This window comes from Sebastes umbrosus, chromosome 24 (genome assembly GCF_015220745.1).
Source record: "Sebastes umbrosus isolate fSebUmb1 chromosome 24, fSebUmb1.pri, whole genome shotgun sequence".
Lineage (NCBI taxonomy): Eukaryota > Metazoa > Chordata > Actinopteri > Perciformes > Sebastidae > Sebastes > Sebastes umbrosus.
Window position 1 is genome coordinate 4,012,179 of NC_051292.1, and position 23,650 is coordinate 4,035,828.

The 23,650-nt window shown below is 41.0% G+C and overlaps 1 protein-coding gene across 1 annotated transcript in view; it reads right to left on the reverse strand.

Annotated features, from left to right (window-relative positions):
* Positions 1 to 459: 459 nt before the first annotated feature.
* Positions 460 to 23,650, reverse strand: part of cckbra (cholecystokinin B receptor a) — a 38,328-nt gene continuing 15,137 nt past the window's right edge. The window contains exons 2-5 of the mRNA XM_037761753.1: positions 22,539 to 22,787; positions 9,878 to 10,139; positions 3,023 to 3,156; positions 460 to 1,923 (exon numbers count right to left, since the gene is read on the reverse strand). Of these exons, the coding sequence (XP_037617681.1) occupies positions 1,352 to 1,923; positions 3,023 to 3,156; positions 9,878 to 10,139; positions 22,539 to 22,787 (1,217 nt within the window). The 3' untranslated portion in view covers positions 460 to 1,351. The remainder of the gene's footprint in view (positions 1,924 to 3,022; positions 3,157 to 9,877; positions 10,140 to 22,538; positions 22,788 to 23,650) is intronic.

Sequence of the window (23,650 nt, forward strand, 5' to 3'; positions counted from 1 at the left end):
CATTTGTCCTCGGTTTTACAAAAGCGAAGCCGTGAGATGCGCACTGCAGGCGAGGAGAGGGTCCCTGAGAAACACCTCGTTAGTCTAAGCCGGGGAAACGGGGGTCTTTGTACTTAGGTAATGCTCAGAGTAATTGGCAGCACTGCAGCGGAAGGCAGAGAGAGTACATAAAAGAGACCACAGAGATAATTGAGCAGAAAAGGTGAGTTTGACTAAAGCACTTCTCCATGCCATTTGTAGCAGGGGCAGACCGGAGCAACTAGCTGGTGCAATCAGCCTTTCATGGATGAATGGACTTACTGCACTTCCTCTAATAATTCACATCCCGATGTTAATGTCTGCATCAGTATTCAGCATACATTTGCAGCAGTGGTGTAGCAGATTTAAGTTCCATGACGGAGCCTGTTTGATCCCAGTTTGTTATGCTACATGGTGGATCAACACAAGAAAACTGCCTCATTCTAAACACCAGGCTTTCTCATTTTACGCATGCCAAGAAGTACGGCTAAATTACACTCCTCAGATGTTTATCATCAAGATAAAGATGCACCTTATCGGCCGGAATAAGAGCAGTGCCGCAAATTGGTCCAAAAAGTTATTACTAAGAAGAATCACCTGAATATATGAATTTTGGTGTTTGTATATTTGCAGAAATAATAATGATGAAACATAACTCAATAAGAGCGAAACACTATGTCAGAGCAAAGCAAGGAGCTCGTCCAGAAAAAGCTGGACTAAATAGAACAACTTCTTGCCGTTGAAATATTTAAAAATTAGGGACCCAATGATATCCATAGTTTAGCCTTCAGTAGAATAATTCTGATAACTGAGAGAGAAACCCTGAATGAATGAAGATGAAACCACATTTAACACAAGAGCAGCTGAAATCCATACTGAATCATTACTGAGGTAATGAGTCCTCATTGTTCCACAGTACATTTACCTTTGGCACAGTAAGAACATAAAGACAGTATTTACAAGTACGCAGAAGTCGTAGTTTTTCACTGATATGTCCTCTGGCGAGTGAACAAACTACCGTGACAAATGAAGCCACACAACGAGCACAGGCACTTGATGTTCTCTTCAGGATGCAACAAAGCGGATGCTGCCAATTAAACAGAAGAAAAAAAAATGTCACCAAACTGAAAACGGCGTTTTGCCCGCCTCCCATTCTGCAACCATGCAAACAGAATTTAAAGGAGACCTTTTAAAAAGACCTCATAAACGAGGGCAAGGGGATATTACTCAGCGCATGACTCATAGCATATTAAGATGAAGATTGAAGAAAACAGATGGTGCACAAAGTAACCGCTGCTCCGACAGCCACCGACCACCCGGCTCTCCTCGAGGCTCAGCAGGTGCCGGTGGTGCTGACGGTGGTGTAGCTGAACTTGGACATGGAGGTGGCCATCGACGTGGCCATGGAGGTGGCGGCGAGGCCGTCTTCCCCTCCCCCCTTCCTCCTGCAACACCAGCGACAGAGCCGGTTGCGGCAGCAGCAGGCGAAGGTGGACAGCAGGGCCTTGCGGAAGCGCATGTTCATGAAGCAGTAAATGATGGGGTTGACGCACGCCGAGCTGTAGGACAGCAGGTGGATGAAGGAGATGGGCGCTCCCGAGAGGGCTTTGGAGGCCGACCTCAGGTCAAAGGCCTTCCAGGTGTTGGCCGAGTACAGGGGCATCCAGCAGATGAAGAAGAGCGCCACGATCACCATCAGCATGCGGATGACTCGCTTCTTGGCCTGCAGCTTGGCCTCCGAGGTGTTGCTGCGGGCGCGTTCGGTTTTGGCCTGGGCGGCGGCGGACGAGGCGGAGAGGGTCGGGAGCTCCACAGCGGAGGTGGGCTTTTTAGACACCTGGATGTAGCAACCGTCGTCGTCATCGTTGGACCCTGGGACAGCCCTTCCCACACCGTTCTTCTGGCCTGTCAGAAAATTGAAAACCTTTGGTGAACTTCAACTTAATGTAAATGCCAAGTATTAAAGGATAAAGGGATCTTTTAATGGGAATCATTACAGCAGGCACTAAAAACGGATTAAATGCCAAGGATGGAAGTTCGTGATTTTGCTGCATCCCGATGGAATAAAGCAATAGATTAACAGTCGCTACCGAAGGCTATTTCAGATCATCTCAACCTTGATGAATCATCCACAAGACTCCATGGAAACTGGTGCTCCTGATGCACGAAGTAACAACAGTTATACTTCACCTAAAGGGACCATAGTCCAGCTATATGTAACAGATTTTTACTTTTATATGGGAAATACCAACTGTGAGGCCAAAACACCCTTCCTACACCGTTCTTCTGGCCTGTGGAGGGTCAGAAAGTTTACCTTTGGAAAGCCTTGGTGAACTTTAACATAATGTAAATGCCAATTATCAAAGGATCTTTTAATGTCTAGTGTGAACGGGAGGAATCATTACAGCAGGCACAAAAGAAACGGATTAAATGCCAAGGATGGAAGTTCATGATTTTGCCGCATCTCGAAGGAATAAAGCACGATGTTAAGGAATAGATTAACTACCGAAGGCTATTTCAGATCGCTTAAACCTTGATGAATCATACACAAGACTCCATGGAAACTGGTGCTCCTGATGCACACAGTAACAACAGCACCTAAAGGACAGATTTTTTCCTTTTCTATGGGAAATACCAGCAGAAATTCCACATATGCATGAAACCAAGTAGAGTAGGACAACTGAGAAGAAGTCTATTTTTGGGTGTAACAGGTGCAGAACCTGTAGGTAGCAACGAAATATGTCATTTACTGCTTGAGGCAAAACAAACAAATCTCCTTCGCAGTCATAAACGGTTTGCCTGAGAAACAAACTTTAAAACTGACGTGTATTTATTCCTCAGTTTTCATGTTTAACCAGACTTTTGAGAAATCCTGCTGTTGCCTCTTTCTAAAGTAATTCAGGGATATAAAAAGTGAAATAGATGTTTTCTTCCTCGGTGTGAAGTAAATCGATGTGAACAGAGAGCCTGTTGAAGTTTGGATTGAATTTATGATGGAGCTCACCGGTGTTGGCGGTCTCTCTGCTCGGGCCCAGCTCAAACTGAATGCCTCGGAAGAGCTCTCTGGAGATCAGACCGTAGGCTACAATCATCACCACTCCCGGGACGAAGAACAGAGTGAACAGCAGCAGCACATACCTGAAAAGCAGCCAGAATGGAAAGAGATGAACAACACACACAGAGAGGGGGAAAGGGAGTTGAATCAGCCCTCAAAAACAAACCAAACACATCAGATTCTCCAGCTACTGGCGGAAAAACTTGCTTGTGAAAAGGGCTTAACAAATAAACCATACCACCCTTAAACCCTGCAATTTGGTACTGGGTTATTTCGGCTGATATCCTGCTTGTGAACTTGAGAAACTTTTCTTTCCTCACACACCTTCATGCATTTGTTGGAGCCGTGCTCGAGGCCCTGCAGATGGTTGACCCCTTCCGACAGCCCTCTTTCCACCCATTGTGTCTGGCAAAAGGTACCGCAGCATCCCGGGCCAGTTCTGCAGCTTCTCCCTGGAGCCAGGCTGCTCAGCATCCTGTGGTTTAACCTTCCCTCTACTGGCTCTACCTCCTTTTGGACTGTTTTTATTTACCACTCTGGGCCTTTTTGCTGCTGCAACGTTTGCATATATCTACCAATTTTAGATGCAAATGAATTAAAATGATTGATTTAACAAATTGCTCTGCGCTCAAACATGATGTTCTTCAAATTCATGTCTTCATCTCAACAGGAGGACACGTTTGGCCCCCATAGTTTGCCGAATGAGGCGAGCTAGTTCGACCAGTTGGACCAGTAGACCGCTGCAGGTGCAACACTACAACACACTACGTTCTTTAAGAAGGTAAGCCATCCTGTTTAACCAAGGAAAGGTTTTCAACACAACCTTATCAAACTGACAGTTTACACAGTAACAAACAACTGGACCTCATACGGATACAGCACATCCTACTATAGACAGTACACATGGCTTGTTTGTTTAACAATGGCTGAAGATTCTCTCGATATGTCACTCATGTCAGGATCACAAGTGTTTGTTGAGAAAGTTAACATTAACCAATGGGACTAGATTAGTCGACCCCTTCGGCCAATGACATTTTCTCTCCATCTCTGAAAACGCTTCGCCGATATTGTAGCTCGCTAGAGCCTCGAATCACTCAAATGTCTGTGACATCTCGACTCTGGCACCCAACAACAGCAAGATGACACTATAGATGTGTAACTTTAGCCTCCAGTCTTTCCTTTGTTTGGCCTCCAGCTAACACCGTGACATAATCATGACGTTGGCTTTAAAAGGGTCTGTATAACACACATAGACTGTATATAAGAAGTAGACATAGTTGCCGGGACGTCACATATTGGTTTGTGGACTACCGTTGAAGCCTCGAGTTTGGCTTTTTGGCCGTCGATATCTTGTTTTTTTGGCCGTTGCCATCTTATTTTTAAGTTATTGTAAATTGTAACCTTTAGGGTCACCTAAAACAACGCTGTGGTAGCGACCTGTCAATCACAAGGTAGCCCCGCCCTAAAGCATCCCCTGCTTTACGGTCTATCTGACTCTAAATGGGACCATAATTTACTAAATGAACATCATGCTGTATTGAAGAAGACTTGAAACTAGAGATTGAGACCATAAACTCATGTTTACAATGTTTACTGAGGTAATAAATCAAGAGAGAAGTAGGCTCATTTTCTCATAGACTTCTATACAATCAGACTTCTTTTAGCAACCAGAGGAGTCGCCCCCTGCTGGCTGTTAGAGAGAATGCAGGTTTAAGCCACTTCAGCATTGGCTTCACTTCTCAGACCCCGGAGGTTGCCGCCTGATATCATGACAGAAAGAAATGTTTTTTCAGAAGGCATTTCAGAAATTACATTTTGCCGAGTAAACATTGTTAGATATGCTGTAATATGACAATTGCGAGACATTTGGAGCTGCTCCGGGCTGTGTACGCGGCTGTTTTATGATCATAAATGTTCCATTTTGCTGGCACAGAAAGAATAATGATCATGGCTCTCTCTCTCTCGAGCGCCTGGATTGATGGCACCTCAAAGAAAAAGTACTGAGCTGAGTAAAGAAACTGAAGAAAATGTCGACAACAGTGTACATAATTCAAAGGACTCGGAGCCTGTGTCCGTATGTGACTGCTGATACCACTCTGCGTATATTACATACTATAAAACCTTCACGTGAAGTGAACTGAAAGGACAATTATAGTAAAACACAGAAAGAGTTAACCATGAATAAATAAGATAAATAGAACTACAGGTGTCACTTTGATGGTAATAAACCTTTACCATCTCCCGTTTGATTCGTCATAATCACAGTATGCTCTTCTCAACCACCGATGTCTGCGTCGCACATCAGTCAGCACATGAAAGCGACAGCGGAAAGGAAGTTTCATTCATTCTGTGATATTCTAATGTCTTCGTGGGCAACCGTCTGAACTCTGCACGGCCCTGCTCTTTCACTTCTCATTAAAACAACGGCTTCAGTCAGAGCCTCTCATCAGCTTGCTGTTTGATACTGTGGAAAATCGGCTAGACAAAAGCATGTAGGAGAGCGGGAACACCAAAAAAATCTGGTGGATATCTGTGCTTGTTTTGCCTCAAGGGGGAAACCCAGATGGACGGCTTGATGAATATTCATACGTAGCTCCCTCTTTGGACGGTTCCCACATCACCTGAAAGCTCCGTGATTATCAACCAGGACAGGTGTGTTCGGTTTATATTCATCATCAAAGAATGATATGCACGTGTTAAAGTTTCTGCACTACAAACACGACTACAAATAAACTCTGCAAGGAGCCGTCATATGTTTTTAATTTGCAATCGCATTAGAAAAGATGTATGGAAAAAGTAAAATTTGATAAAACTGAACGAATTGCGCGAGTTGATAATAAATAATATACGATGATGTTGAATAAATTTGGTAACACTTTATAATAACCATCATTTATAAATGGTGAATCAATAGTTAATTAATTTTTTACATTTTTTAAATTTTAAATTTTAATTATTTAATAGTTATTTTACTATTGACAGATAACAAAATGATAATTAATAATGTTTACTAATTATTAGTAATGCTATAATTTCTGTTATTTTATCATTAGTTTGTGTGATATGTTTATAAACTCTATATTGTATCATAGCTGATAAGAGACGATGACAATTACAATCTGATTACATTAGTAAACTATTAACAGTTTATTGTTGCACACATTATAACATTTTATATGCTATATTAAGTATTTGTTAAATGATTTGTAAACCTTTAAGAAATCTTTTGTAAAACATCTATAAACATTACATAGATTGATGGACCAGAAACAAATTATTAACCATTGACAGAGTATTAACTATCTATTTAAATAATGTTTAAAAATACTTTATAAAGTTATTATTAACCATTTAATAGCATCAAAATAACGTGTATAGATGGTTTACAAACAATTTCTTTAAAGTTTACAAATCATATCTTAAAAATTAACAAATACTTATATATATATATATATAGTATATAAAATGTTACAATGTTGGAATAACATAAATGATAGCATTACTAATAATTAGTAACGAGATTACATCATGATAACGTTATTACGAGCTTGAACGCACCATTTTGGAATATTCTCAGAGAAAGAGAAAGACGCAAGAATTACAAGAATATATATATATATATATATATTAGGACTGTCAATTGATTAAAATATTTAATCGCGATCAGTCGCATGATGGTCCATAGTTAATCTTGATTAATCGCAAATTAATCACACATTTTATCTGTTCAAAATGTACCTTAAAGGGAGATTTGTCAAGTATTTAATACTCTTATCAACATGGGAGTGGGCCAATATGCTATTTTATGCAAATGCATGTATATATTATATCGGAAATCAATCAACAACACAAAACAATGACAAATATTGTCCAGAAACCCTCACAGGTACTGCATTTAGCATCAAAAATATGCTCAAATCATAACATGGCAAACTGCAGCCCAACAGGCAACAACAGCTGTCAGTGTGTCAGTGTCCTGACTTGACTATGACTTGCCCCGAACTGCATGTGATTATCATAAAGTGGGCATGTCTGTAAAGGGGAGACTCGTGGGTACCCATAGAGCACGTTTACATTCACATATCTGGAGGTCAGAGGTCAAGGGACCCCTTTGAAAACGACCATGACAGTTTTTCCTCGACAAAACTTAGCGTAAGTCTGGAGCGTTATTTAACCTCCTTCACGATGAGCTACTATGACATGGTTGGCACCGATGGATTCTTTAGGTTTTCTAGTTTCATATGATACCAGTATCTTCACTCTAGCTGTAAAACTGAGCCCGCTACGACCTAAATACCTCTATAAATATATCTCATACAGGGATAACCAGGTTTCTCTTTAATGCATAATGTTATCTGTGTCATATTAAAATGTCTTTATTAACTGGTGAGATTATTCATCCCTCCAGAGTACTTATGCTGCCAAATCTTTTTTTTTATATAAACTCCAGTCTGCGTGAAATTGTCAATGCGCACCATGAGAATAATTACAAAAATCATTAACTTTGTCTTTGACGTGACAGAAATTGGTCCATTAACCACTTTATGGCTCTTTTACGTGTCTTGAAATCATTTGCTCATCATATCAGACTAAAAATGGACGCTTCAATAACTCCGTGCGCCGCTTCATTAGGTGCACAAAAGAAAAAAGACGGAAAAGGTGTTATCTCCTCTCAGCCGACGCTTTAACCCCTAACCCCGCTGCAATTTAGAAGACGGTCGTGATGGGCGAAGATGGATCTGTGAATTAAAACTTGAAAGGTCCGCATACTTAGTGACACATCTGGACTTTTGACATCTGAGCCTCGACTTTCTTCCTCCTCCTCCTCCTCCTCCTCCTCCTCCTTCTCGCCGAGCAGACTAATTAACTGGTCTCCCACTGCCTCGTCTTTCCCAGAGAAGCTTTGCAGTTTGATAGACAGACTGAGAAGCGTTCGACCACAAAAGGCTGTCAAGTAGGGAGACGGACAAGGTTTAGCCATGTTCTTATGCATTTTAATTGCGCCATCCTGCAGCACCTTATGTTTATGGTCTATGAAAATCCCTGAGTAGTATATCCCAAGATGCTCTAACATATCTCGTCCTTGGCAGCGAATCCGTCTACTTGGGGGGGCTTTTTCGCAACGAAGCAAAGCAGCACGTATCGGTCCTCGGAGGGCATGTAGATGGATGTATGGCTTTCCCAACGCCGAGCAATCCAGCAATAATTGTTTCCCTCCTGATATTTTAGATGAGCTTCCATCCTTTTCAGTGTTACAGGCAGGAGCAGAGAAACAATCATGTTCGTTTAAAATTATGGTTGCATGCATCCTCGCAGCATAAATGCTGAGGGCAGACTATTTTTGTCTAATGATGTCTCTACTTTGTGCCCCAGCGTCTCCGTTTTTTTTGGTGCGAGAAAACTGATCCATTTCATATCATGTCTCCAATTATTCCTCAACAGTCTGGTCACCTTTTTCATCTTAAAAAAAAACACTTAATGATTTCATTCATTTTTTTAGACTCCACTTTTACAGCTTCAGCCCAGGAGTTTGAGCCTAAAATGACAAGAATATAAGAGCCTTCTCTCCATCATTAGCTGGACTTGCATTTCTACCTGGGTAGGTAGAGAGAAAATACAGTAAAGGCGCAGTCGCACCAGCATAATCGCAATTAATCGCATGATTGTCCATAGTTAATCGTGATTAATCGCACATGTTTTCTGTTCAAAATGTACCTTAAAGGGAGATTTGTCAAGTATTTAATACTGTTATCCACATGGGAGTGGGCAAATATGCTGCTTTATGCAAAAGTATGTATATATTTATTATTTGAAATCAATTAACAACACAAAACAATGACAAATATTGTCCAGAAACCTGCATAAGTACTGCATTTAGTATAAAAAAAACTTTAAAAATGGCCATGCCAGTGTTTCCTCGCCAACATTTAGTGTAAGTTTGGAGCGTTATTTAACCTCCTTGGCGACAAGCTAGTATGACATGGTTGGTACCAATGGATTCTTTAGGTTTTTTAGTTTTAAAGCAACCTAAAAATCACAAGTTGAGAGAGCTTTTTGCTTTTTTTTGTTACCTGAAGGCCATGGTTGCTCCTAAAGTAGTGTCATTATGGTGACCTCTGAGCGTGGTGAACGGCGTCACCACGGTTATACACTCGGCGGCTCACGTTACCGCAGTCATGGAAAGGGAGGAGTGAGCAGAGGGGTACTCAGTCGGTTGCAATCTGCAAATCCTACACACTGCACCTTCAACTGCTTGATACCGAGTGTCTAGAAGGCACTTAGCATTGCCAAAATGTATTAACTTCGACACTTGTTACAGAAATTGGTCAAACTAATATATTACAACAAACACCTTTTTCCAGAACACATGGATTAACTAGCACAGTTACAAAACTCAATTTACTGCTCTGAGAACAGTGGAGGCGCTGAAGGTCTGTGCATGAAATTTGAGCTATATTACCAAAATGACCAAATCAGCATGCAATCTATTTTTCCAATTGCAAGCAATCAGTGGAAAGTGGTGTGATTGCACGGCTCAAAAAAAATGAAGCGACTTCCTGCTTGATAATGCATATGTAAATTACACAATTACACTGCATGTAAATCAGAGTATCCACGTTTATCCGCATCCAAAGCCGAGCAGATTGTATTCACCTCACTAACTGACTCCTGCTATGGAGGCACGTCCACCAAATTATTTTTATGCAAATCTTTAAAAAAGTTTTCACAGACGGAAACGTCTGATGAATGATGGATTTTGTCATGACTGAATGTGCCCATCCCTGTAGTCCCACCAGTACTCACCAGGTCTGCTCCGCCTCCCCGCTGGGCCAGTCCTGGCGACACATGTGGCCTACAGTCCCGTTGGACTTGGGGAAAGACTTGAGGGCGCTGAACACCGGGTATGGCACCATGATTAGCAGTGACACCACCCAGGTGGCGGCGATGACGCGGTAGGCGTGGGATCGGGTCTGCCACGCGCGGGACTTCAGCGGGTTGCAGATGGCGCTGTACCTCTCGATAGCAATGGCCACGAGGCTGAAGGTGGAGATGCTGACGGAGATCCCTGCAGGAAAGAAGAGACCACAAGAAAACATTTAGAGAGCTGGTCTGTTAGTCCATTCAGCACTTTAGCTCAGCATTGGGAAATATGCTTATTCGCTTTCTTGCAGAGGAGTAGACGAGAGGATCAATAGTACTTTCCTGTTTGTGAGGTAAATATAAATTTAAAGCCATGAGTCGGTTATCTTAGCTTAGCATAAAGACTGGAAGCAGCTAACCTGGCTCTGTCCAAAGGTAACAAAATCTGCTGTTAAAGGTGCAGTGTGTAGGATTTGGCGGCATCTAGCAGTGAGGTTGCAGATTGCAACCAACTCCCACTATTTTGATGTGTCAAGCGTGTAGGAGAACTACGGTGGCTGATGCAAAAACACAAATGGCCCTCTCTAGAGCCACTAGAGAGCACAAACGTGACGCATGTATCAATTTTCGCTCCAGTCTTTTCAAAATAAAATTACGTCCTCACAGGAAACAACTTGGTTAGGTTTAGGCAACAAAACTACTAAAGTTTAGGCAACAAAACTACTAAAGTTTAGGCAACAAAACTACTAAAGTTTAGGCAATAAAACTACTTCAGTTTAGGCAACAAAACTACTTCAGTTTAGGCAACAAAACTATTAAAGTTTAGGCAACAAAACTACTTCAGTTTAGGCAACAAAACTATTAAAGTTTAGGCAACAAAACTACTTCAGTTTAGGCAACAAAACTACTTCAGTTTAGGCAACAAAACTACTTCAGTTTAGGCAACAAAACTACTAAAGTTTAGGCAACAAAACTACTAAAGTTTAGGCAACAAAACTACTTCAGTTTAGGCAACAAAACTATTAAAGTTTAGGCAACAAAACTACTTCAGTTTAGGCAACAAAACTATTAAAGTTTAGGCAACAAAACTACTAAAGTTTAGGCAACAAAACTACTTCAGTTTAGGCAACAAAACTACTTCAGTTTAGGCAACAAAACTACTTCAGTTTAGGCAACAAAACTACTAAAGTTTAGGCAACAAAACTATTAAAGTTTAGGCAACAAAACTACTAAAGTTTAGGCAACAAAACTACTTCAGTTTAGGCAACAAAACTACTTCAATTTAGGCAACAAAACTACTTCAGTTTAGGCAACAAAACTATTAAAGTTTAGGCAACAAAACTACTAAAGTTTAGGCAACAAAACTACTTCAGTTTAGGCAACAAAACTACTTCAGTTTAGGCAACAAAACTACTTAAATTTAGGCAACAAAACTACTTCAGTTTAGGCAACAAAACTACTTCAGTTTAGGCAACAAAACTACTTCAATTTAGGCAACAAAACTACTTCAGTTTAGGCAACAAAACTATTAAAGTTTAGGCAACAAAACTACTTCAGTTTAGGCAACAAAACTACTAAAGTTTAGGCAACAAAACTACTAAAGTTTAGGCAACAAAACTACTTCAATTTAGGCAACAAAACTACTTCAGTTTAGGCAACAAAACTATTAAAGTTTAGGCAACAAAACTACTTCAGTTTAGGCAACAAAACTACTTCAGTTTAGGCAACAAAACTACTAAAGTTTAGGCAACAAAACTACTAAAGTTTAGGCAACAAAACTATTAAAGTTTAGGCAACAAAACTACTTCAGTTTAGGCAACAAAACTACTTCAGTTTAGGCAACAAAACTACTTCAGTTTAGGCAACAAAACTACTTCAATTTAGGCAACAAAACTACTTCAGTTTAGGCAACAAAACTATTAAAGTTTAGGCAACAAAACTACTAAAGTTTAGGCAACAAAACTACTTCAGTTTAGGCAACAAAACTACTTCAGTTTAGGCAACAAAACTACTTCAATTTAGGCAACAAAACTACTTCAGTTTAGGCAACAAAACTACTTCAATTTAGGCAACAAAACTACTTCAGTTTAGGCAACAAAACTATTAAAGTTTAGGCAACAAAACTACTAAAGTTTAGGCAACAAAACTACTTCAGTTTAGGCAACAAAACTACTTCAGTTTAGGCAACAAAACTACTTCAGTTTAGGCAACAAAACTACTAAAGTTTAGGCAACAAAACTATTAAAGTTTAGGCAACAAAACTACTAAAGTTTAGGCAACAAAACTACTTCAGTTTAGGCAACAAAACTACTTCAATTTAGGCAACAAAACTACTTCAGTTTAGGCAACAAAACTATTAAAGTTTAGGCAACAAAACTACTAAAGTTTAGGCAACAAAACTACTTCAGTTTAGGCAACAAAACTACTTCAGTTTAGGCAACAAAACTACTTCAATTTAGGCAACAAAACTACTTCAGTTTAGGCAACAAAACTATTAAAGTTTAGGCAACAAAACTACTAAAGTTTAGGCAACAAAACTACTTCAGTTTAGGCAACAAAACTACTTCAGTTTAGGCAACAAAACTACTTCAGTTTAGGCAACAAAACTACTAAAGTTTAGGCAACAAAACTATTAAAGTTTAGGCAACAAAACTACTAAAGTTTAGGCAACAAAACTACTTCAGTTTAGGCAACAAAACTACTTCAATTTAGGCAACAAAACTACTTCAGTTTAGGCAACAAAACTATTAAAGTTTAGGCAACAAAACTACTAAAGTTTAGGCAACAAAACTACTTCAGTTTAGGCAACAAAACTACTTCAGTTTAGGCAACAAAACTACTAAAGTTTAGGCAACAAAACTATTAAAGTTTAGGCAACAAAACTACTAAAGTTTAGGCAACAAAACTACTTCAATTTAGGCAACAAAACTACTTCAGTTTAGGCAACAAAACTACTTCAATTTAGGCAACAAAACTACTTCAGTATAGGCAACAAAACTACTTCAGTTTAGGCAACAAAACTACTACAGTTTAGGCAACAAAACTATTAAAGTTTAGGCAACACAACTACTTCAATTTATGTCACAAACCTACTTCAGTTTAGGCAACACAACTACTAAAGTTTAGGCAACAAAACTACTAAAGTTTAAGCAACAAAACTATACTACTAACTAGCTGTAGCTACAAACGGTGTATGAGAACAGCTTGTACTATTATATTCCATTTCTGCCAATAGATCCCCCTAATTGCTACACACTTGACCTTTTAACACGTTACACATTGACACGGTGCATCCCTACAACTCAGTCATCTTCACCAGATTAGCTTCTGAAACATGTACGCAATAAAACCTTTCAAAAGATACAGTACAAAATGCATCACGTTTCTGCTGACAGCACAAAATACAGCAGCCGGTAATTACTTACGAAGACAGTAACAAGAATGAAAACACCATTACAATACAACAACCTCCAAGATCGCTTTGGGTGCCATAAAATCCATAGGTCAAATAAAGCCCAATCACCTCCATTACCACCGTCATGTCAATCAGACTAAAAGGTTTGAAGACATTTACACTTAGGAGTCATTTTTTAAGGATGAAATCCATATCCTCTCAATAGTGCTGGCAGCTCTGTGACTATTACTTCATCTATAGGGTTCAACAAGGGTTCACTTCCTTAAGAGACAGTCCAAGGACAAGCTGTATTTGCATGTATGAATATGCATAATCAGTGGAGGGGGAGCAATCTCCGTCAGTGTGTATCCTGTGTTGTGAGGGCGAGACGGGGCGAGACAAATAGCATTAATAAACCCATACCTGCGTGTCGCCAGCACACCCCCCCAGGAATAAACTCACCACGCTGATCCCCTGTCGCTACGAGAAGCAACAACACATTAATCCCCATCCGTTGTTCCTTCACGACGGAAGAACATATCCTGTCTGTGCATTATCACTCAAGGGAGGAAGTCATGCATACTCCTATGGTGCAATTCAATCTGCAGGAACCATATTTGAGTGGTGGACTGCTGTATGAACGATTTATCCTCTCCGCGATCGGCCTTTGGCGATGGCCTCTCCTGCAGAACAACGATAACGTCCCTTTCTATTGTGATAAGCTTTGTTATCAGGCGCCGAAAGATTAAGGATTTAGGGTATATAGTCGACTGCAAAATGTGTTACTTAGAGAAAAAAGGGAAGTGTGATGTGGGATTTGATGTGGAGTCTGATAGAGACAGGAGAACGGCTTATCATATTCCTGCTCTAACAGAACAAAGGAGCTGACTGGTAGGGATACTCCAGAACAAAGGGAACATCATCATCACGAAACGACGTCTGAATGCCTTTTATGCTGCGCGAGCAGTCGGAGAGACCGTGCATTATTAAAAGCATTCCAGCTCTTTGCGAGCAGGGTAATTTTTTTGATTGCTGCTACACTGACATGAGACGTGACAGGATACTACATCAAACCAAAACCACTGGGTTTATTGGCTCAGAGCAGAGGGTTTTCAAACGGTGAGGCACATCTCCCCCCGGGACGAGACGTGCAGAGATACGGCGTGAGATGAAAGAGACAGGTGCATGTCATGTTCGAAACACAACAGGAAGTTAGATGTTGTTGTTTAGTCCGCCGTTTTGGCCCGTTCACAAACACTTTACAGCAATTTGCATCAGATAGAGTACTCTTTCTCAAAGTCTTAACACAGACGTATTTTTAGATTAAGTCTGAATTACACTTTCCGAGGTTATCATTATTAGATGATATGAATGAATGTCCATAAATCCATTTATATAAAAAGCTCCTCATAACTCTGGGCTGGGACGATATGTATTGCGTTTTTTAAGTATTGCGATTCAATATAACGATTTATTGCGATCTTTGTTAACTTTTTTTAACACTAGACCATGGGAAAAAGTTGAATCAGACACTTCTAGGGACTTTTACTTTGAAAAATATCTAAATTAATACAGCAAGTATGTAGTCAGAGATGTCCTGAAGTCAAATATATCAGGATCATTGTCAGGAATTATTTATAAAAAAAATTCCAGCAACCCAAAAATCAAAGAATAAAGACATTTCCCTCACAAATTAGTGGTATTTTCTTTTTAATTTATAAGGGAGATGTAATGTTTTATACTTCTGGTGAATATAATCTAATTAATCTTATTTTTATATATGTATTTTGTATATACAGTTCCCTTTGTTAACACCTTATTTTGAAAACCGGATGTAGTCACACGTGTATACATCCTCCAACTTCTCCAAGGTGGTCTCTAGCTCTCCCATCAGCTCTGTTCTCTTTATCCATCCATGGTCAGCTCCATCGGGGCCATTTGAATGCATTTAACATAAATGTCAGTGTATGGGTGCTCTACAGTTGTAGCGTCAGAAGATTTGACAACGGAGATGAGAATGACGGCCAGCTCGACTGCACGTTACCGCAATACGATGACGTTTCCTGCCCGTGACCGAGTTTTCATTGCAACGTGTGAAACTCAAAGTGTTTCCATACTTTGTGGCGGATGTCCTGACGATTTTTACCCGCATTTGGCAGGTGGCGGGTGCTAATTTCAGACCTTTGTGATATATATATAAGAATTACAGCGCATTACTTTTCTCAGGTATAGCTACGAACGTTGTGTGCCTGTTTATACCCCCCAAACTAGGCCATGACTATCTACCAAATAGAAGTTATGTAAGTAAGATGTGTTTATGTGTTCAGAAGAGCAGGACGGCTCGTTAGCAGCTTTCACCTGTGATCACAGAACTGGTGTTACAATTTCTATTTTTGTCAGCCTTCACTGTTGAGAATCCTTCTTACATGTTCAGTGACACAATCCTGATTGACTGTCAACCACTGTACTCTACCGACCAGCTGAAAAGCAGTCCCCTCCAGCTCCGGCTAAACAGAAGGAGGTGGGTGGCACCGTCAGCACATGCAGATCTTAACAGTGCACCGGCACCGTAAGAGTCTCTCACAATAAGTCTCACACCCACACATCTCTTTCAAGTGCTAAGCACAGACACAGAGAAAGACCAAATCACACACGGGGGGTTTTTCTTTTGTTGATGCTTGAAGGCGGTCATGCCCAGCAAGAGCCGGCTTACACTGATTGTGAAAATGTGGAACACAGAGAGGTAGGAATTATTTTTTTTTGTCAAAAAAGGAGCCACAAAAATAACGAGGAGAAGATGAAAAAGACGAAGCATTATTTATACAGCACTTTTATGACGTGCTTTACAAAACAAACAGACAAAGCAGGATTAAAAGACAAAGGGAGTTATGAAGAGAGCAGTGAAAACTATTGTTGGTAAAAGCGGAGATATAATTATAAAAGAAGCGCTTTTCAAGGCCTTTGTGCAGAAAGAAGTTCTAAACAGTTTGACATTTCTGGGGGAATGTGCTTAGTCGCTTTCTCGCTGAGCGTCAGAGGAGAACATCAATAGTACTTTCATGTGTGACACGTGGCGTTTGTCGCTCTTTATACTTCCTAGTTCACGATTACGTGGATTAAATTGACAGCCTGTTTACTAATTAACACATTACATCTGTAGGACAACCAGCACAAAACCTGCATGAGGAGTCGGGCTATATGACCTTCTTATGAGGCCAGGACTAGGGACTAGGGATGCTTATGTTCTTAACTGATAACCGACCCTCGTTAACTGATTATTAACCGTTAACCGACAAGATTTGTGCCTCGTACCAGCTGCAGGAGCACAACAGATATTCGTTGACGGGAGTCCCCAGTTCATCGTCCGGGAGCGTCAACTTGGCAGCTACGATGCCGCGTGTAGTGTCGCGGAAATGCAGCCACATTTAGTTTAGTTTAGCAGGTTGTCAGCTGTGTGTTTGCCCGGCGTAACGATACTTTGTCTGCCCGGATTAACTTTAGCAAGTATCCAACAAACAGTGTGTGTATTTGTGTTTCGTTAGCAGCTCTAGCATTGCCGGCAGCTTCGTGCTCGCCGCTGCACACGTAGTCTTTGTAACTTTAGCGAGTCTCCAACAGACCGTGTGTATGTGTGTTGGTGGTGCGTTTGAGGTTGTTGATGGCGTTCTAGCTGTGAACGTAGGTGTAGCAGTGTGTGTACAGTTTATGTGTCGGTGAATGAATGCTACGAAACTACAACTCCTCCGCTCCGCTCAAGCGAGCCAGACACCGCAGCCGACTTCCTGTATCCTCCGGACCACCTTTTCTCCTTAAAGTGATGAGCCGCTCCTCTGAGCCGCTCAGTTTTTGAGTTAATTATTAACATTTCTTTTGACCGTTTTAATCGATAGCGTTAATCGGTTAAAATGCTTAATGTCGGTTAACGCTTCAACGGTTAATTATGGACATCCCTATACAACATATATTCATATGCAGTGCATGGCAACATAAGGATGAGCAGCTCAGCTTGTGAGCCCCGTTAGAGGCTGAAGCCTGTGTGAGACGGAGCCACTGGTCCTCCACATGAGTGATGTTTTCAAGCCCTACACTTATAAAGACTGATCGCTGGGATGTTGTGCACATTGATACTGAAAGGAAGTGCACTTCCAGGTGATGTATAGCGCTGATACGCCAGTGATTTGAATTGATGACACAGCTCAAAGACTAGTGCGCTGCTTGTCTGAGGGATTAGATTCTCGTCCAGGAGCGGTCGGGTAGAATTCATCAACCCTTTTTTTACAGTTCAGTCCAGGTCCACTTGAGCATCTGTTTTTATTACTGGCGGGGGGAAGCAAACACTGATCCGAGATCAGCAGCGCTGATCGAGCAATTTGTTCGGCCTCTAAAGAAGAGTTATGAAACAGGAAATCTTTAACACACTTTAAAGTAGACTGTGGCAACTATATAGATCATACTCTCCCATATATTAATACTGTATGTGCATTACGCAGCAGTGCATTAAGAAGAGCACTCCCTTTCATTTCACATATATATTCAAATCTCAATATAGATGCTGCTGTATTAAACCGAGTGGACAGTTTCCCATTATATGCATGTCTCAGTTATTGCTGCAGAAAGCCCTCTCTAGTTGGGTTTTCAGATCAAAGCTTCTCTCCGTGTCTGTGATTCCAGACAAGGTGCAGCCGAGTTAATTACCAGCCAACTAACCGACTAAATGCTCCCATTTTTTGCCCCTGCACCGCATCTTCCCTCCTCGGGATGAAGAGGATCTAATCCTTTTTCTTGTTCATTAAACACGAGTCGGGCGAACACTCCCGATAACTGGCTTTTGAGCGAAACTGTGAAGTTTGGAGTGGAAGGGTCTCTCAGCGCCCCTCAACCTGCGGGGAAAAGACTCCTCAGCTGAAACTACGCCTGTTAATTCTTAGCAGTTGAAAGTTGCCCTGAAGAAGCCTTAAAGGCATAAAAAACTTTACAAATGGAATGAATGTGTTATAGGTGGCAGACGCGCTCGCAGCCAGCTCTGTACAAGTTTGCTGGAAGCCACGAAAAAAACCAAATTCGAATACATTATGCAGACTGCACCTCCAAGGGGGGGGCTGACAGACTGAGCTGGTAAGTAGGTTAGTAATTGCATCATATGACCAGCAACAAAAACCCGGATACATAAATGTGATTGAAGACCGCACACGTAGACAAACGCACCCGCCCCGAATATTACAACATCGATCTCATAACTGCCAGCGAGGCAGCACGGGGGCTATGATTCACGCGATTATCGAGCTGGAGGGGGGAGGCGGATAGATGGATGCGCGGAGGAACGGGAGAGTCAAAGGATGGATGGCGTATTATATGTCTAATGGCCGTGTGCTAACAGATGAGTTTGCAAAGGGTAGATGAGTTCGCCGGGCAGGTTTGGCGCGCGATCAATGGGTGAGGTCGGTCACAATGATACTGAGTATTGATTGGTTTGCCTGATAGAAGGCCTTGCTCGTGGGAGGTTCAGATTGGGGGGAGGTTTGATTGAAATGGGTGTTTACATGCACATACTGAGCAGCATTTATACGGTATTTTGCACAAGGCCAGAATCACTGCTGCTATAAACGCCAGGCAACCATTGTAAACAAGAATTTGTTCTTAATTGACTTGCCTGGTTGAATAAAAATATGGCATACGCTGTAACCACTCTGGACTACAAACACTTCCGGTGATTTAAAAGTACTACACACTAACAATCACTGATTTTTAAAGTAAAAAATAATTAGGGATGTCACAATACTAGACATTTAGCAGTAGATACTAATACCGGTGAAATTCCATGATTCTCGATACCCAATTCGATATAAGAAAAACAAAGCAAAATACACTTTGTACTAGTATTAGGGAGTTAAACAGGTCATGATTCCCTAAAATCATCTATCTAATAACAATTAATCGCACATTTATCTGTTCAAAATGTACCTTAAAGGGAGATTCGTCAAGTATTTGATACTCTTATCAACATGGGAGTGGACAAATATGCTTCTTTATGCAAATGTATGTATATATTTATTATTGGAAATCAATTAACAACACAAAACAATGACAGATATTGTCCAGAAACCCTCACAGGTACTGCATTTAGCATGAAACAATATGCTCAAATCATAACATGGCAAACTGCAGCCCAACAGGCAACAACAGCTGTCAGTGTGTCAGTGTGCTGACTTGACTATGACTTGCCCCAAACTGCATGTGATTATCATAAAGTGGGCATGTCTGTAAAGGGGAGACTCGTGGGTACCCATAGAACCCATTTTCATTCACATATCTTGAGGTCAGAGGTCAAGGGACCCCTTTGAAAATGGCCATGACAGTTTTTCTTCGTCAAAATTTAGCGTGAGATTGGAGCGTTATTTAACCTCCTTCGCAACAAGCTAGTAAATTATAGTTGGTACCAATGGATTCATTGTTTTTTTAGTTTTATATGATACCAGTATCTTCACTTCAGCTTGAAAACTGAGCCTGCTACAACCTCCAAAAGATTGGTGGCCCGTTGTATTTTTAAAAGGATAATTAAAAATCCTAAATTGCGTTAATGCGTTAAAGAAATTAGTGGCGTTAAAGCGAATTTCTGTTAAGGTGTTATTATCACGTTAACTTTGACAGCTCTAATTTGAACACATAATGATAACGTTATAATTTACCTTCACCTATTTACTCATTTACTGAATAGAGCTTGAACGCATCATAATGAAACTCACGTTAACCAACTCTCCTGCCGATTTCAACACGGATTTGTTGTTCACAATGTGGAAAAATAAGGTGTGTCTCCAGGCCTGGATGCGTCCACTGTGAGTAGTTAAAAACGAGTACCGTCATGTTTTCAGAATTTTGACCATGACTTTGTACCGATCGGTTCTCGTGACGTCACTAAAAATCCTAATATTCAGCACTCTGATAGGACTGGTAGATAGATAGGACCTAAGTGATGCAGAAGAAAAAAGTCAACTTTGGAAAACGCTGACTGAAAAATTATAGAATAACAGAGGAAGACACACACAGAGGAACCATACTGTATAAATGCCTACTGCATCATTAGTGAAACCATTCTTGCTGAAACTCCAGCTCCGAATGAAGCCCTCTTACTGGTTGTGGGGTCTTGCGGGGGCTCCTTTTTCAAGGCTGGCCGCCCGAGTCTTTCCTCTGGCTGCTGGCCGGCTTACATCGCAGCTGTCTTGATCTAATTGACAGTCAGCAAGCTCACCAGCTCTGAGAACTTTCTTCCCCCTTCAGTAACTCTCAATTGAGTGAAATGGCGGTACAGTCTTGGGAACAAAATACCAGCGGGCGGTAGTAAACTGACCAGTACACAGAACTGTTAGCAGTTAGCTCCTCATCTGGACCTCAGACTCTTAATCATTGCATGCATTGTGCAGAGAAACTAAGATGTCATCGCCGTTTTGAAGTGTCTGTTTCAGGAAGTAACATCTTTCACATTTGCAGTGGAGGACGTCCAAGTCATTATTCACAGTTAAATAAAATGCCAGTATTCATATGGTTGAGTGATTCATCATTTAACAATCAGTATTTATCAAACTACTCCGCGACCCTTTCCTTGACAAGCATACATATAAAATATCAGACAAAGCGGCCACGTAAAGGTTTGTATTTAAAGTCCGAGGCTGCTGCCCTCCTCCTCCTCCTCCTCCTTATCACAGCTCAGAGAACCCAGTAATTGAAAAGGAGAAGCCTGTCCTCGCAGATGGTGCATCGCATTGTCTGAGGCAATAATAGGATTGTGGACCTCGCGATTCAATACCTCTCCTAAGCCATTCAAAGCGAAGCGAAGGCACAGAAGTATTGCGGCAGATCTCAGTTTCTTTGCCCGCCGTGCTGCCTTCGGTGTGACTCAGGCCTCACGTGGCACCTCGACTCTGGCCTGATGGGAGCCAGCTCATCGCACAGTCACACTCCCGAAGACGTGTGACTGTCCGAGCACTGCGAGCACGACGGTTACCCTCTGACAGGCACAATGAAGCTCAGAGAAAAGCCTCTCCGAGAGCTCTTGTTAGATATCGAGCAATTTCCCGGCAGGATTCAGAAGCTGGGGCACATTTTCTAATCGGCTGCCAGCCACAAAAAAAAGAAAAAAGCCAATTTCTCCTTTGTAGAATAAGAAAAACGCCTTTTAACCCAGTCTCTGAATGACCTGCTCGCTCGCATATCACATTATTAGATTCATTTGATCTCTCTCTTGTTCCTGACATCTCATATCCGTAAATGATTTTGGAAATAATAGGGCAATTTCCTGCGACTCGAATTAGCATTTCATTTAAATATTGAATGGAGAAGGAATAACTGTTAGTCTGGCTCCGCCAGCATCTCCTAAAACTCATGAATTAACACATTATGTCTTGCTTGTTGAATCTGTACAAAAACGATAATGGGGGATTGTGTGCAGGACTTCCTGGAGATGACAGACTTTATACTAATCTTAAGATAACCAGCTGCTGTTTACAGAAAATGTTCTATGTTGATTCGTATTTTAATAATTTAATAAGTTATTTGACTAAAAAAGCAGAATGAAAACAGACACTAACCGAGGGAGAGATGATGATGATGCAAATAATATTTAATCTTGTTCTTCCAGTTTGACAGTTAGATAAAACGCCAGTATTCAATTGGTTCATCATTTAACAATCATTATTTATCAGTTACTACTCTGCGACGCTTTCCTTGACTGTAATGACAAGCTTACATATAAAATATTAGACAAATTATTAGACAAAACCAGAGGGTGGAGTTAAGTACAACCGAACGCTGAATAAAACATGTTTAGGCCGGACAGACGCCGTAGTAGCGACCTGTCAATCCCAAGGTAGCCCCGCCCTAAAGCATCCCCTGCTTTATGGTCTATTTGACTCTAAATGGGACCATAATTTACTAAATGAACATCATGCTGTATTGAAGAAGACTTGAAACTAGCGATTGAGACCATAAACTCATGTTTACAATGTTTACTGAGGTAATAAATCAAGAGAGAAGTAGGCTCATTTTCTCATAGACTTCTATATTTACAACCAGAGGAGTCGCCCCCTGCTGGCTGCTAGAAAGAATGCAGGTTTAAGACACTTCAGCACTGTCTTCACTTTTTAGACCGTAGGTATCAATCCTTTCAGGAAAATGAATTTCCCAGAATATCGAACCAGCTTCGTAACTCATCCTCACCCATAAAGTAGGAGACGGTCTTGCACATGGCGCCCCCGAAGATGAAGTCCTCCAGGATGTTGGGGATGAGGGTGAAGGGCATGCAGAAAACGGCCATCATGAGGTCGCTGACCGCCAGCGACAGCAAGAAGGAGTTGGTGACGGTCCGCATGCGCTTGTTCAGCATCAGGACCACGATGATCAGCAGGTTGCCGAAGACGCTGAGCAGGAAGATGAGGGAGTAGAGGAGGATGCGGAACGAGTCCATCTCTGACAAAGAGAGAGAGAGAGAGAGAGAGAGAGAGAGAGAGAGGACATCACTTATACAATCTGTTTTTGTATATAGCTCAGGAAGGAAGCACATTTGCACAAGTGAATTACCAGAGCTGTGAATTAATGGGACACGCTGAATGAATGTCTTGTCTTCTAAAATGGAAAATATTAACTTGTTTCATCAAAACCTCTCAGTGCGCCAGTTTTTCTTGTACCCGCGAGAGACAACAAAATGTTTAATGTAACTGGGAACAGTAATAAACAAAGAGGAAGAAGTGGAGGAACAAATAAAAAGTGGCAGAAGAGGAAGATTGATCCATTAAATGAACTGCGTGGTTGACAAAAGACTGACAAAAACAATCATTTTCATCATCTGTATGCCGTCGGTGCTTTTACTCGTAATCATTCAAGCAACCCACGTATTAAATGACGTAAAATAAGAAGAAGAAAAAGTGCGAAAATAACATCAATACACGAAGAGAACAGGCTTTGTCAGGTTGCACACCTGGGAAATAAGACTCCGGGCGCATAAACAACACCAAAGTCTATTACAAGACAGAATAACTTCACATAATCAACATCTTAAATTGCACCAGTGACAATATTTTCCTGCTCGCCCTGTGAGCCAAATTATAATTAAAGTAATAATACTGACAGAAAAAGATGAAGACAACCATGAGTGCTGCCGAACAGACTATGTCAGGTGGTAAACTGGGAATATAACTGGAAGAACAAGATCGAAATTAAACATTAGTTCCATCATGCACATCTTTCCCTCAGTTTGTGTCTGTTTTCATTCTGTTTTTTTACTCAAATAACCCATAAAATGTTTAAAACCGTCCTCTAAAATCAGTGTGTTT